General features: G+C 38.6%; 1 protein-coding gene across 1 annotated transcript in view; it reads left to right on the forward strand.

The window, feature by feature from the left end:
* Nucleotides 1-15733, forward strand: part of LOC110459004 — a 34709-nt gene extending 18976 nt beyond the window's left edge. The window contains exons 8-23 of the mRNA XM_021511024.1: nucleotides 1396-1650; nucleotides 2550-3772; nucleotides 4210-4292; nucleotides 5043-5184; nucleotides 5329-5422; nucleotides 5899-6117; nucleotides 6524-6826; nucleotides 7687-7935; nucleotides 8809-9279; nucleotides 9937-10475; nucleotides 10593-10701; nucleotides 11603-11842; nucleotides 12175-12378; nucleotides 12837-13088; nucleotides 14165-14637; nucleotides 15612-15733. Of these exons, the coding sequence (XP_021366699.1) occupies nucleotides 1396-1650; nucleotides 2550-3772; nucleotides 4210-4292; nucleotides 5043-5184; nucleotides 5329-5422; nucleotides 5899-6117; nucleotides 6524-6826; nucleotides 7687-7935; nucleotides 8809-9279; nucleotides 9937-10475; nucleotides 10593-10701; nucleotides 11603-11842; nucleotides 12175-12378; nucleotides 12837-13088; nucleotides 14165-14637; nucleotides 15612-15733 (4978 nt within the window). The remainder of the gene's footprint in view (nucleotides 1-1395; nucleotides 1651-2549; nucleotides 3773-4209; nucleotides 4293-5042; nucleotides 5185-5328; nucleotides 5423-5898; nucleotides 6118-6523; nucleotides 6827-7686; nucleotides 7936-8808; nucleotides 9280-9936; nucleotides 10476-10592; nucleotides 10702-11602; nucleotides 11843-12174; nucleotides 12379-12836; nucleotides 13089-14164; nucleotides 14638-15611) is intronic.
* The last annotated feature ends 341 nt before the right edge of the window (nucleotides 15734-16074 follow it).

A 16074-nucleotide genomic window follows, 5' to 3' on the forward strand; every position in this document is an offset into this window, starting at 1 on the left:
AAGGGGGGGGGGGGGAGGAGGCTATAGCAGTACCCACGGCGCCGGCGTCCCACTTGGTTAAAGTTTTATGGCAAGCTGTATTTCGGTATTCAATCGAAATTTTAATTAATTTTACATTGTAATATGTATATGGTTACACCAATTGTTTGGAGGTTTTTTAGCAACAAATTGGACCATATATATATCCTCATCGTTGGTACAAAACACAAGTTTTTTGGAATTATTTTTACGGCAAGTTCTAGTTATTTTGAACCTACTGGGCAGATTTCAACCAAATTTGGCAGGAGGCATCCTTAGGGGAAGGGGATTCAAGATTGTACAAATGATGTCCCTGACCCCCCCAGGGGCAGATGGGCGCGGCCAAAAGGGGTGAATTTGACAGTATTGCCTTTAAATGACATCTCCTCCAAGACTATTTGGTAGATTTCAGCCAAATTTGACAGGGAGCATCTTTAGGGGAAGGGGATTCAAGATTGTACAAATGAAGTCCCTGACCCCCCAGGGGACAGATAGGCGTGGCCAAAAGGGGTAAATTTGACCGTATACCTTTAAATACATTGCGTCTAAAAGTACTAGGCAGATTTCAACCAAATATGGCAGGATACATCCTGAGGGGAAGGGGATTCAAGATGGTACAAACCCTGATCCCCCAGGGGACACTGGTGGGCGGGGCCCTAAGGGGAAAATTAAACAGTTTCCCTTTAAACAACTTCTTCTCCAAGGTAGGAACTTGAAACTTGAAGTCATTGTAGATATATATGTAAGGAGAAGTGCACAACACTTTTGGATTTTAAATATGACCCCAGGGCCAGACGGATGGGGTCAAATATTTTCAAAATAAAACCAGTTTTATAGCATTGGAAATCAAAGATTATCTTCAGTTCTACATTTTACAGCAATTTATATTTTAGCATATGATGATTTGGGGGGGGGGGGGGGGGGGTTGTTACTTGAGGGATAAAGGGCAACATAACGTTTAGGGCTTAATGTCTATTATGGATGTAACAAATTTGCGTTCACACGGGCATGGAAATTTAAAAAAAAAACGCTGGTCAATCCATATATTTACATTTTTACCTTAGTTAATCATTGTTTTGTTTGTGCGTTGTCTTTTAAACGACATTGGCAGAACAGCCATATTTAAATAATATTGGCGCCAATAATTTACCATAGTCATTTGAGCATTTGATGCAGGGGCATTCTCCATGTTATCCGAAGCGACAAGACTCTTTTTGAACAAGGTTAATTTATAACGTCATAATTAAACCACGTACATGTCAGAAGAGTTTCTGCTTTTATACTCAAATGAAATGCAATTCTGCTGGTAATGTTCATATAGTGGGTTGCAGTGCAAATGTAAATAGATGATAAGAATGGAATATTTTACATTTACAGTAAATATGCGTTTGCGATAAGAGGTTACCTACTCTCCACTGAAGGCTGTGATTGGGCCAAGTCAATGGTCTTTAAAATGATGGCCAATCACACAATGAGGAAGATGGGCGATAAGTGTCAAGTCCATGTGGAAGAGCACTGTCGTGATCAACGCTCGTGTGATCCCGTGGCCATCACCAGATGTTACCGCCCTATCCAGCTACACGTGGCCGCTATCATAGACGACAAACTACCAGCCAATGTGCACGTCTGCGAGTAAGTATAAGTTGGTACACAGTTGCATACCGTAATTCCTTCACAAACGTTAAAGTCTTACTCGATGTCTGACATAACTCACCTCGGACCAACATCAAATTCTGTGGGTAATACATTAAAAAATAGGGTACACAAGTCTCAGTCAGGTTCTCTGTAATACCTGTCGACAAGATTAAAGATTCTGCAAGAAATTAAAGAAGGTGAGTTATGTGTTTCCTTTTTAGTCCCCAACCAATACGATGTACTATAGGAAGGAACTATAGGTTTGCTCTCAGTTCGTTAGTCAGTCAATCCATTACTGCATCACTCGTCCAATACAGATCTCAATTACTCTTTCATTTACAGTTTTCCAAATTTTAAATGTGGGTACATCTTGGGATGGCAGAGTGTTCCATTCATTAGTTGATGTGCATCTTGTGTCCAAATATAACTGAGTTATGGCCCTTTGTTCATTTGTTTGCCTCTCTTTCTGGAGGAGCATATATATACTTTAACACCCACAATTTGCAAGTTTATAGGAATGTCTTGGGGTGGTCCATTGTCGCATCTTAAAACTGTGCCCAAATAAATACACCAGAGTAACAATATGTGTTAATTTTTGATACCGAAGTTTGTCTTGAGTTGGAGAGGCAATGGATTGCTTCTAATACTCTGCCTTTTTGCTTGGAACTTACAGGATTGTTTGTGTTATTTAATTTTCTGGTGGTTCTTATCATGCCATGTCATGTCACTTGACATTTGATGGTTCTTAACAAGCCATGTTAGCTTTCAGACTTTTTATCCTTTCTTTAAACTTCTCCTTTTTTGGAACTTGGAATTTGTTGTTTCCCACCATACAGTTATAAGGTTGAAGACTGTCTATTTTATCTTGTTTAAATTCACTACTTGATGTGTTTCAGACAACTTGCCGTGGCAGCTAAGTGTGTAGAGAGACTGCATTGTGACGAGCGCACAATGTACCGTGTCCACGAGACCATGGAGCCGGCCCTGTCCAAGCTAACCAAGATGTGTTACAAGATGCCAGTACAAACCTGTATTACCAGTTCCATGTGGAAGATGGCTGCCATCGTCTTGCTGAATAAGAAAACTTACGAGACTAGTTATGCATTGGGTTATATGAAGATGCACATGTACGACGATAGAATGAATATGAGCAGAAATAACACCACTTCCGCAAATACAACCAAACCTGATGATGTAATGAACGATGGAAAATGGTCCGAGGAGGGTATGGCTAAAGCTCTGATGACACTCCAACACATCCTCAGTAGAGACAATGGGTGTAGTAAAGATATGGAGGTTGATGGAGATCTGGCCACGGGGTTGAAATACCTCGTACGATATGCCTTCATGTACGAAAAAATGGTAGAGACTGACGAAAATTTCATGAACATGATGACACTAGCTATGGCCGGAGAACTAAGGAATGCTGTAGGTGATTCTGTTGGCGGGGACTTCGGCTCAAACAATCAAGAGTTGGGCGACCTGATCAAGATGGTTAGAGACCGATTTGACGACAGAGAAAACATGACGAGGAATAATATGACCATGCATGGTAACACGACGAGGAACAACGCGACCGTACCTGGGTACAATATGACGGCGCCGAGAAGTAATACCAGCATGGAAATGGACTGGAAGCTGAGAGATGTTATTGGCAGGATAATCACCCACCTGATTGTCTATGGCAACAGTGATACTTTCATGCAGGTCGAGACACACAAGGTCGTTAAAGCTAAAATGATGAAAGCTATAGAAATGGCCAAAATGCGGGGCAATGACCTTGAACTTGAAGAAAGAGATGAAGACGCCTTTGAACGACTGGATTTGAACTTAGGCAAAGATCTTGAAAATGCTGTTGACTGGGAGATGATGAATATTCTGAAGACGGTGTATGATGTTGCAATGCTAGAGAGTTCCAACCTTACCATGAACCACACGATGGAGCTGCTAGAGATGGCCCAGCACATCCATGCCTACAGGAAGCAAGAGCTGTGTATGTCCATGGTTGGGGCCTGGCAGTGTACCTCTAGTACCCTAATGCTGTTGCCGGAGTCTGTTCGTGGCATGGTCAACCAGACACTCAACTCCCTCTACAGTATTACTGGACACTTCTGTGAAGGTAGGTCATACTCTCTGTAAATTATACATACATACATTATGTAAAGATGAAATGCCGAAAGATTTCTTCTCTGTGAGAGGATAGACTGATATAAGTGTCGATTATTAGGCCAGCGACTGGACAGTACTGCTCCATAATGGACAGGTTCAGGTAAATAACTTGCTTCATTGTTCATTCTTCTATATAATGTATATATAATGTCAAAACAAAACGATGACTTCACAAGTGTGTTTTGAACAACACTCTACAATGGTACCAGGCACTTCTGGCAACACATGGCATATCTCTATCATTTCTACAACATAACTTGGAACATTTGTTGAGGTAGATAATCTCACCTGCAATTCTAGGCCATAAACAGACACACTTGGTATGGTAGATGAGCTCAGATTTATAAAACAAAGAAACCTATGTGACAGTTTACGATATTTTTACAGAGTTGAAATGCTATAGCTGTGACAATTTCCACGACAACGAGGCCTGTAACAAACAAGCCATGGTGACATGTAAACCCGGCCAGGTATGTAGCTGTCCTCAACATTTAATGCTTATGAATTGTATGGCCCTGTTTTAATTGAGGATCCTGTTATGATATATGAGGATAATGTTATAATAATTAATGGACTTGTTATGAAGTTGAGGTTCCTGCTTTAAAGATTGAGGGCTCTATTTTGATAACTGAGGGTCATGTTATGGTAATTATTTATCACAACAGGATCCTCAATTATTACCAAAACAGGATCCTCAGTTATCATGTTATAAACCTCAATATGCATACCCTCCATGTATTGGCTGTCATGATGAAGGGACCTGTTATAACAATTGATGGTCCTGTTAAAACAATAAGAGGTCATGTAATAGCAGTTGAGGGTCATGCAATAACATTTGAGGGTCTTGTTATAATAGTTGAGGGTCATGTTATGACTTTTGAGGGTCCTGTTATAACAATTGAGGGTCATGTTATAATGTTGAGGGACCTGTTATAACAATTGAAGGTCATGTTATAACAATTGAAGGTCATGTTATAACAATTGAGGGTCCTGTTATAACAATTGAGGAACCTGTTATAATAATTGAGGGTCATATTATAACAATTGAGGGATCATTCTATGATAATTTAGGGGTAATTTTATAATAATTGAGGGGTCATATTAAAATAATTGATGATCCTGTTTCGATCATCGAGGATCATTTTGTGATACCAGCAATTGAGAATCCAATATGATAATTGAAGGTTCTGTTATTGCTGAGGGTTCTGTTGGTATTGTAGGTATGCTTCACTCATGTCGACAACGGTGAGATGAAGAAGGGATGTGCTGCCCCTGCTATGGGAGACTGGCAGAAAGATAAGGAGATGTACAGTACCTGTATGGGACACGGATGTAACCATCCTAAATTCGGAACCAGGAAAGGTAGCAACTTTAATATTTTTCTGTCTTTTCTATGACTCAAAAGAATGTTAGTTAAGATAATTTCATATTTTGAAAATGAAATTTTCGAAATTAATCATGACAACACACTCGTCAATAAATCTTGTGTAAAATGAAATTTTTCAGAAGCAGAGAATGAAATGTGCCAGCCATTCAAAGCCATTGGATGTATGTATGAACTACTACCCACCATGCTACAGGGACAGGAAGTTGATTACAGGTAAAGCATCCTCACTAAAATGAGGTCACTGTTACCATGAAAAGTACAGCATGTATATAAAGAAACATTTATGGTCTACATTGACATTCACTAAATTGTTCCTTTAACTTGAGTTATCGGCTCATAACCGCATTTTTCACAAATGAAACAATTGTTTGACATCAACAGTACATGTTTGCGGAGTTGACTTTTGCTGTTAATTGTATCGAACCGATCACATGCTAATGTGTTTTAAAAATCATATTTGTAATACTTATAGACTATTAACTCATTCACCCCTGAAATTTCATAAAGAACTATTCCAGCCTTTGAATTAGAAGAGTTCAAATGTGTCTTCAGGGGTGAATGAGTTTACAGATAATTTAAAATCTGCCAATTTAAAAGTAGAATATTTCCCCAGATAACTTAGAATGTCTTTGATGCTAACTGTTTGACCTATGTCTTTGATGCTAACTGTTACACCTATCTGTCCTCAGGGAGGCGTACAAGGCATTCCACTGTATGGAGTCCTATACCTCTAGCTGTATCATGGAGGAGCACAGAGAGCTCAGTCGTATGGCTCAGCGGGTCAAGGTCGCAATGACTGATGGACAGTGCTCTCAGCCTGACTTCGTACACACTTGTGGCCTTTCGTCCATCCTTGAACTTGCCGACCTCGTAAAAACTCCAGCAGCTAGCAGGAAAACTATCTGCACGTAAGCAATTTTGTTTTACCTCGCATAGAAATCCAGTAGTCTGAATGGTCCAACGAACTTTTGCAATAAATGGAAATATCTTATCCTAAATGGAAACTTCCTGAAAAACTGTGAAGACGAGGATGTATGTCTGATTAACTTGATATGCAACCCATGTTAACATAGACATCACATTTACAACGTACAACTGGAACATATGTTATTTCTATTGACCTACAACCATTAGGGATTATTGGGACATATGTAGGTATAGGGGTTTATTTGAATGAATGACCAAAAGTCAAATGTTTTATTTCTGTCTTAATATATACCAAAAACTCTTTGTACTGTGTTAAGTTGATAAATGTGTTGCCAATATTTTCGAAACACAAAACACAATTCAAGATTATTAACTTGTCTCTTCCAGCACGCTGAACCAGACTGTGAGCAACGTTATGCTTGCCAATTACTGGAACCAGTGCACAGAATATGAGATGGTTATGACCTATAATGAATTAAATATGATAAGCTCAGTGATTGGCCCAGACTTCTGTCCGGGAATCGATCCCCGCAACCCACAGAAATGTGCAGAAGAACGCGCAAAACTCCCACCCATGTGCAATTTGGAGGAGGCCATTGGTAAATGTCTTTATGAAGCAGACGTATTGCACAAGATGGTAGAAATTCTCGGAGACCCTGAAGAATGGAGAGACATGGACTTCTTGTGCAGGTTTGTGTATTAGGCAGCCTAAGTTGGTAAAGATAAGATGTGCTATCCGAGACGAAGACTTGTTTGACTGGCTTCGTTTCAATATCTTGATGTGTTGTTTGCTGTAAAAGTGGATTTATTCACGATGCGGAAATGCTTGCATTTTTAGTAGCGAAGCGTGGAAATATCACACAAAATATTTTGAAATTATTTAGACTATAAATGTATATAATAAATATACATGTATTACGGAACCACTGCAAATGTGGGAAAGTTCCACACCGCAATCAGTTTAAAGTGTCGCAAAGCAAGCATTCCACATGCAAGATATTCCACTTGACATTACTGTAGGCCAGGAAATTATCGCCCTTCAGCGGTAGAATCCATCTAAGCCCATTATTAAATTCGCCCTTCACTTTTAATTACTGTGTATATTCTATTGTTTACAAATGTTTGCTGTACGAAAAAGGCAAAACATTAAAACTGCAGCGACTTTTTTCACGGTATGCAGTATGTGTATACCACTATGTGTTTTCTGTTATGATCAACTTCAAGAAATCCCTGTTAACAGAATTAAACAAGAAATTTGATACCTATCGACATCTAGTGAAATCGCAGATTATACGATGTGATGTTAATATAATAATAAGTTCTTGTATTTAGTTGAAATTCAGTAGAATCACCAATATGTGTATGTGAAATCATATTTAGATTTGACATTTAATAATCAAACAGTATTTTCTAGACTGACTCAAGATTCCAAAGTCATATCTATGGTTGATAATTCAATAATTACTAAAAACAATTTGAATACCTTTTTGAAGGAATGAAACAATTTTCCAGTGAGTTGGGTACCATGTTGTGTTTACTCTCTTTTTCAGTCGCCTTGAACATATGCTTGGATGTGTCGGAAACTATACGTCAAGTTGTGATGACGCCCAGATGCAATATGTTCACCAGATCGTTGGGGAACGTATTGGCAAAGCAATCCCTCACTGTCCTTCCCTAAATATCGAGTTAGCTATGTGTGATGCTACGCCATTGTCAGAATACAATTGTATGATCTATGAGGGAATAGAAGCCTGCTTGCAGCCAACAGAGGTTTACAAAAACCCCTACAACCTATGCAGGTTTGTATCTGTTATTCAATGAAATTACCAAATGGAATTAAAAAGAGTACATCTGGTAATACATTTTTTAATGTATCTTACTATTTACCTATTTTTAACACCGGGTATGTAGTATAAAGTTAAAAATGACAACATTTTAAACTCAGGTGTAATACAATTCTGCCTCTTGACTCTTTGTTGATCAGTGTATTGTAATACAATTTGACCTCTTGAATTTAATTTTTGTCCAATCTGGGTATTGTAATATAATTTGACCTCTTGAATTTTGACCAATCAAGGTATTGTAATACAATTTGACCTCTTGACTCTTTGTTGATCAGTGTATTGTAATACAATTTGACCTCTTGACTCTTTGTTGATCAGTGTATTGTAATACAATTTGACCTCTTGAATTTAATTTTTGTCCAATCTCGGTATTGTAATGCAATTTGACCTCTTGAATTTTGTCCAATCTGGGTATTGTAATACAGTTTGACCTTCAACATTTTGGTTGCCCAGAGTATTGTTAAACAATTTGACCTATTGACTTTTATCTGATCTAGGTATTGCAATACAATTTGACCTGTTGACTTTTGGTTGATCAGAAAATTGTAATACAAATGTACAATCTGAACTATGACCTTTGCTTGATCAAGGTTGCTTGAGTAATACATGACTCGGTACTGTTGACAAGGTGCAAGGTATGACTTGCTGTGTAACAGACATTTGTACAGGCCAGAGGATTTGTATAAATCGTGATACACATGATTTATTTAGACAATAACACCGCTGACTCACCTTTATGTGACCTATACTGTGATTTTGTTACGTTATTTAAGAAAAAAAGACCAGCAGACTTTTACCTTAACGATTTGGATTTTCTTTGTATTGTAGCATGAATGAGACCATGTTCGATGACGTTCTCACGTGTCTGCACGGTTACACTAAGCACTGCACGGCAGTCCAGGCCCTTCCTGTAACATATATTGTACAGAACTATATGGCACAATCCTTGATCCTGTGCGGAAACCACAGCATGGCAACGGAGATCGCACAGGGCATTACCAACCATGAACAGGGCGTTGCCATGGAAACTATGATGAACATGATGATGGGGAAGGCTTCGGGCATGATGCAGGATAACGAAGATGCACCCATCACCTCCCTTGTCAATGTCATCCTGTCACTGAAGACCAAGATAACAATGACTGGCAACGTGACCGACATGTTAATGGCATTGATGAATGAAATGGGCGAGGACAAGGAGGAGGGTATGAAAGGTCCTTCAGACAAGACCAACCTCATGTCAATGATGAAGGTCAGCATGGGTATGGCTATGCACGTTTCGGGATTAGACACAAAGAGGTAGGTACATGTTTTTATGCTGAAGCAGTGTTACTTCATCACAACTCCTGATGATAGAGCTGATTAACAAACACAAAAGTAAGAAATGAAAAATGACTACGGTAAATTAAAATTACTTAGAACTCTGTCTTAAGTGAAACAAGGTAACAGCTGTTTTAAAAATCCTTAATTTTAAAGATTCTTGAAAGTTTTCAGATTTTATTTTTTTTTCTCTTCACCTCCATCTTAAATTAAGAAATGCAAGCAGCATATTGTAAAGAAAAAAACAGTAGTGACACTGTTTTTATGCTCCCCCAATAAAAATGGAGGGGCATATATTGTTACCCTATGTCCCTCGTATCCTTGTCCGATTCTTTATCACAGCTCTACTGACTTCATTTTCTAACAGATTTTCATCAAGAGTTTTTACCAAGGTCAGGTGTGATAATTCCTTGGATAAGTTTGTATTTCAGAGTCCCAAGGTCAACATCAAGGTCACTCTTGCTATTTATAAGTCAACCATTGCTTTTTCGACAATAAATTCATTATTGTCATCAGTTTATTAGAGCAGGGGGACGTACATAACCTACAGATGTTTTCTAGTTTCACATATTTGCCACTCAGGTTTGATACTAACTTGTTTCACTATAAGCTGTTTATAACTCGGATTTGTTACAGAATATACCACACTGACGTAACCCATGATGTGGCTCGCTGTGTCTCGCAGTACTCAATGGCTGTCCAGAGGCTGCTTCTCTACCCCGAAGTCTCGCACCAACTGGCATGTGAGGGCAAGGCTGTATTCCGGAAATGTTTGAAAAAACTTCAACTTCCTCCGGTCGCTAACATGTTTGTGATGGCCCTGGAAAGCAAGGTAGCTATGGAGTCTGAACGAGATTGTAATTACTATCTAGATGATGTCATGCTTCTTGGAAGAGATATCGCTAATGTGACGTCCCATATGAGGATGATCATAAACGCAACCGGAGCTTACGAGAATGCTACGGCTGCTGCCATCGCTCTGAAGCTGAACACTACAATTTTACAACGTGCCAACCTGACGAAGGAGGAGCGTGACCTCATCACAATCATCATTGGAATGATGTCCAATATGACGTCTAGGAACAGGTCTATGGATGGTCTTGAGGACGCACCAAAGGAAGTCGTGATGACCTTGATCAAGGGTGTGGTGTCACAGTTCCACGAAATTGTTACTGGTAGGTTTACGTGTGTCAAAGCGTAATAATTATTTTGAAATGTTTTAAATTTTTGATTGTATAATAACACGGCTTATATTGACTGTTTTTATCTGTGTCGATACTTGTTTGTTTCAGTGACTTCCGACTGTAACGCTTGGATGATTTCGCAGCACATCACGTTTGCCTATATGCAGGTCTTGACAGGGGCCTTTTACCCTTACTCCCAGTATCCAGGCATGTGCAGGTTAGTAAATGTCTAAACCATACAGTCTTGTTAATATAAAATATGATAGCGCAGAAAATTTACTTAAACTCTGGCTGGCTGAAGCCATAGCTTAAAACTTGGCAATTTATAGATATCCACCAAATATCTCCATTCTTTTAATTGTATTATTTGGAAGGGTTGCCTCAATGGTTTTCCAATGGGAAAATTATATAGAAAAGAAGTTTCCTGATTTTACATAATCAATATTTACATGCATTGAATCCCAATATATCATTATTTATGAACTTTACCTAAATCAATAAAAAATATATGTATGTATTTGTAGTCGCAGGCTGTTGTATAATTTGATTTTAATTCTAACTGGTTTATAGTTACTTTAACAGGTGTTTTATACCGAACTCTTTCTACAAAAACCAGAGTAAGCCAGAGCATATCGAACTATAACAGACCTATTATTGCTTGTTTTATGTTAGAAACAATCTCGAACAAAGAATAATACTGTCTTATATATAAATCATTTCAATGACAATTTTTTTTTTACTGGAAAAGAGTTTTAATTGATATAATTGGCAAGTTATACCTTCTTGAAACCTGTGTATAGTGGCATGTTGTATTATCATGTATATTGTATTCTATCAAATATTTTGTAAGTGTGCCAAATCATCAATATGCTGTTAAAATTCAATAATGCATTAAAATTTCAGTGCAAATAAGTACATTTTACAGTTTATTTAATGGCATTTTTTTTTTAATGCTAAGTGAGTTTCGATATTACCATTAAGTTTTTCTTTTTTTCAATTATTCAGTAGTATGTTTCAGTGAGATTCAGGCATTTTTAATCCAACATTCAAATACTAATAACTAAATATCTTTATAATAATGAGACTGAAGTTTGAATTATGGCATTGTTATTTTCCAGTAACCTTAAAACAGTGTACGAAACTTTGAAACCCGAGGTCCTCAAGTGTCCTGTAAACTACCAGGTCATGTACGATCGAGCCCTCACGTTCCTGCACTCCGAGACGAGCGAGATCTGTGACCTGCCTTACATAGATAACACACCACCCACCACATGTAATGCCGAACTTGTCAGTCATTGCATTGTGGATCTCATGCCCTTGCTGTCGACTGCTGGGACTGAACGCAAGAGGCTGTGCATGTATGTAAAAATTTTCATGTAGGCACTGATGAACAGAGTCTGAAACAGGCTTCAATGATTTTCATGAAACAAGATTAAGTAAGGGTCTGTATTGTCATATGACATGGGAAAGGATTCTTGATATTACATCAGAGATTTGACGGACACATGTCAAATATTCGACCAGAAAAAGCATGGAGGAAAAAACAATTTTGTCTCAACTCCTATTTAATGATGTCATCACATTATATTGTCCCCTGTGGCATCACAGTTGATTTTATTATATGTTACATGTCAAAAATTTCTGTGATGGATTTAATAAATGACAATGTATTTGATTTGATTATTTTCAGGGCTGTTGAGCAGGCTTCCCTATGCATGGCATATGGCCTTCGACATTGTAACGATACCCAGTCATTGGCCCCGTACCTTCAATTTGAACACATCAAGTCGATTGTAGCCGACAGTTGTCCCTTCCTCACGGCTTCGATGCAGTGCTTCAATAACGACGATATCATTACGGGAAATACCCAGCTCTGTAATGTAACGATGCCTTCGTAGTACTGTGCCAGTTTAGTTACTAGTTCTACAGACCTAGACAAGTGCAAGTAGGTTTTATCCACTAGTGAAATTTAACATCAGGTCTTAACATAGTTCTGATTACCTTAAAACAAGAGTTTTGTAGAGATTTTTTATTGGAATATTTTTCTGAATAAAGAAAATCTTAACAATATTGCTTGTTAAATTTTGAGGACAATTAGCAACATGTAAAGATCAATTATATTTAGTTAAGGACATTGAGAGATTTCTTTTGAAAAACAAATGAAAAATGAAAAAAAAAAAAATTGATTGAGAAATAATTTAGGGGCTTAAGTTATGAAAAAGAATGTTGACATAACAAATTCAAATTTTGTAACTTGGAAGTATTCCTCTGCTGTAAACTTAGAAAATGTGAACTTACATGATAAAACAGGCTTTTCTACCAGGTATATAAGACTCTTCTTCCACTTTTCAGGAAAATTCCCGATATGATGAACTGTTTGTACCGGTACACGCTAAACTGCAGTGCTTTAGAAATGACTGTAGCGTATACCCACTTACACATTGTACTGGAGGATATCGTAAACGTCTGTAACAATGACAGCATGATAAGTGCGTACCGCGAGGCGACAAAATCCGACACGTGTAACCAGGCAGAGCAGTGCACAATAACACAAGTGGCTGCCCGGTGTGGAACTCTTATCCCTGATTCATTTTCATCATGCAGGTAATTTCTGACTTGTATTTATCCTCCAATAAGGCCATGGGGCTTACACATTATCACTGACTCAGAATAAGGGGTGAGGGGGGGGGGGGGGGGGGGGGGATTACAGGACGATAAAATAACACTTGTCAGCATTTCTTACTGAACTGCAATATATATGGGTGGGCTTATTACAAGGCATGGGCTTATTGCCAGATAAATACAGAATATATTTGATTTAATTTCAATATTACTTATAAATCACTATAAAACCTTGTGTTTCAATGTAAATTTGATGATCTCTACCGAGATGTACATAGAGGGTCTTCATTTTGGGACCTACTTAAACATAGATATTTATGTTACTGTGATCCTTGTAAATGACCTTCACCTATTACGACCTTCACATAGATGATGATCTAAACATAGATATTTATGTTACTTTCTCCCACACCTGACAGATTTATCTCCCGTTTTGCCGATGCTAGATTTATCTGTCTCCGCCCTAGGGTTGAGACGGGGGGATTCCCCTATTCATAACAATGGCATGACGTCACTTTAACAATACAATGACGTCACGTCAACAATCCATCAACAAATTGCCTGTATGTGTTTTGGGTCCATGTTTACCTTTATTTCACATTAAAATACTGTTAGATATGTGAGAAAAATAATCAATTGCTACTGGTTGTGTAAGATAGACAAATCTCAACCCTTGGACTAAGATTTTTTGTCCAGAACTTGGCAAGCCTCGTTCTGGACAAAAAATCTTAGACCTCGGGTTGAGATTTCTCTATCTTACACAACCAGTAGCGATAGATTCTATTAGTAACTTTTGTAAAATGACCTTCACATGGTTGATGATCTAAACAGAGATATTTATGTTACTGTGACCTTTGTGATTGACATTCACCTGTTATGACCTTCACATGGATGATGATCTAAACAGAGATATTTATGTTACTGTGACCTTTGTGATTGACCTCCACAAGTAGGATGATCTAAACAGGGATATTCACGTTAAATTGACATCTGTGAATGACCTATACTTGTAAATAACATTCAGCACAATGCAGCCTTTTTTAATATTCAAATTTCAGTTCATTCAACAATTTGAACACCTGTTTGACTGGCCTGATCAAGGGCTGCAACACCTTGCAGTTAACCATGGTACATACAGGATTAAGTTCGATGCTATCTAACGCCCAAATGGCTTGTATAGATGTTGTACCTCTCACATCAATGATTCAATATGAGAAGGATGCAGCCAGATCCGTCATCGCTTGTGTAAATAACTACACCCTGGAAATGACCTCGGCACTGATGAACACTGACGATGCCCACCAAGCAATATGTACTGCATTTGCAAATTTGGGTCAGTGCTTCACGGGAGATATGACAGAAGAAGCAGCGGCAGAAGTGTGGCCCTACTATGGTACCTCCTCCAATGTTACATGGGGGCTTGTCAGAGAGTTGTGTTGGTCTAATGAACAGGCTGCCAACATGGCGAGGAGCCAGATGGGAGCAATGTACAACTACATGCCGGACAGAAAAATGAACGACATGCAAAAAGGTAAGAAGTGTTCAGTTTTTGTCACATAGAGTTCCTGTGTAACATTTAAAGTGACTTGTTCACTAGTCTTTTAAGATATGAGTATGAAGTTAACTAGCGATGTACTATGTAATCCCTGTGCTACCAAGGTGTCCTTGTGTTACTACAGTGTCCCATGTTACAATGGTGTCCCTGTGTTACTACGGTGTCCCTGTGTTACTACGGTGTCCCATGTTACCATGGTGTCCCATGTTACCATGGTGTCCCATGTTACCATGGTGTCCCTGTGTTACTACGGTGTCCCGTGTTACCAAGGTGACCTTGTGTTACTATGGTGTCCCGTTTTACCATGGTATCCTAGAGTTACTATGGTGTCCCATGTTACCACAGTGTCCGTGTGTTACTACGGTGTCCTGTGTTACAATGGTGTCCCATGTTACCATGGTGTCCTTGTGTTACTACAGTGTCCCATGTTACCATGGTGTCCTTGTGTTACTACAGTGTCCCGTGTTACCATGGTGTCTTTGTGTTGCTACAGTGTCCCGTGCTACCATGGTGTCCATGTGTTACTACGGTGTCCTGTGTTACCATGGTGTCCTTGTGTTACTAAAGTGTCCCTGTGTTATCATGGTGTCCTTGTGGTACTACGGTGTCCAGAGTTACCATGGTGTCCCTGTGTAACCTTGGTGTCCTTGTGTTACTATGGTATCTCTTTGGTTCTATGGTGTCCCTTTGTTAGCATGGTGTCTCTGTGATACTAGAGTGTCCCCGTATTACTGTAGTGTCCCTGTGTTACTATAGTGTCCCTGTAATACCATGATATCCTCATGTTACTATGGTGTCTCTGTGTTACTATGGTGTTTCTTTGTTAACATGGTGTCCCAGTGTTACTATAGTGTCTCTGTATTACTTTAGTGTCCCTGTGTTACCATGCTGTCCCTGTGTTATAATGGTACAATGTATCCCTATGTTACTATGGTGTTCCTGTGTTACAGAAGGGCCGACATGTGACATCCAAAATGCTGCCAAGATCTTGAGTTCTTACTCTGTGGTTGTCATGTTCAGCAGTCTTTTGTCTGCTGAGGACAAGAATGACTTCTGTGACGCGTATGTATAAAATCATTGAGGAAATAGCTTTCATAGATTACAATGTTTCCTTTGTATATCTTCAATGAAATAATATTTAGAGCGCATGTAAGTTCTGCAAGTACTTAGTCACATGACACATTCATTTAGAAAACAAGTACTTAGTCACATGACACATTCATTTAGAAAACAAGTGTATTGGGAATGAAAGATGAAATCAAGTTCAAAGTTGAATGATGTCACTTACTTTCAATAAGACCTTGAGATGAACTGAAGCAGAGGGTCCACAGGCAGAATGTGCTAAAAGAGAAACAGAGAAGTTGACTGCATCTATAAGGATATTTTTGACTGATAAAAAATATGTTGGGGATG

Source organism: Mizuhopecten yessoensis, unplaced genomic scaffold, assembly GCF_002113885.1.
Source record: "Mizuhopecten yessoensis strain PY_sf001 unplaced genomic scaffold, ASM211388v2 scaffold9901, whole genome shotgun sequence".
Lineage (NCBI taxonomy): Eukaryota > Metazoa > Mollusca > Bivalvia > Pectinida > Pectinidae > Mizuhopecten > Mizuhopecten yessoensis.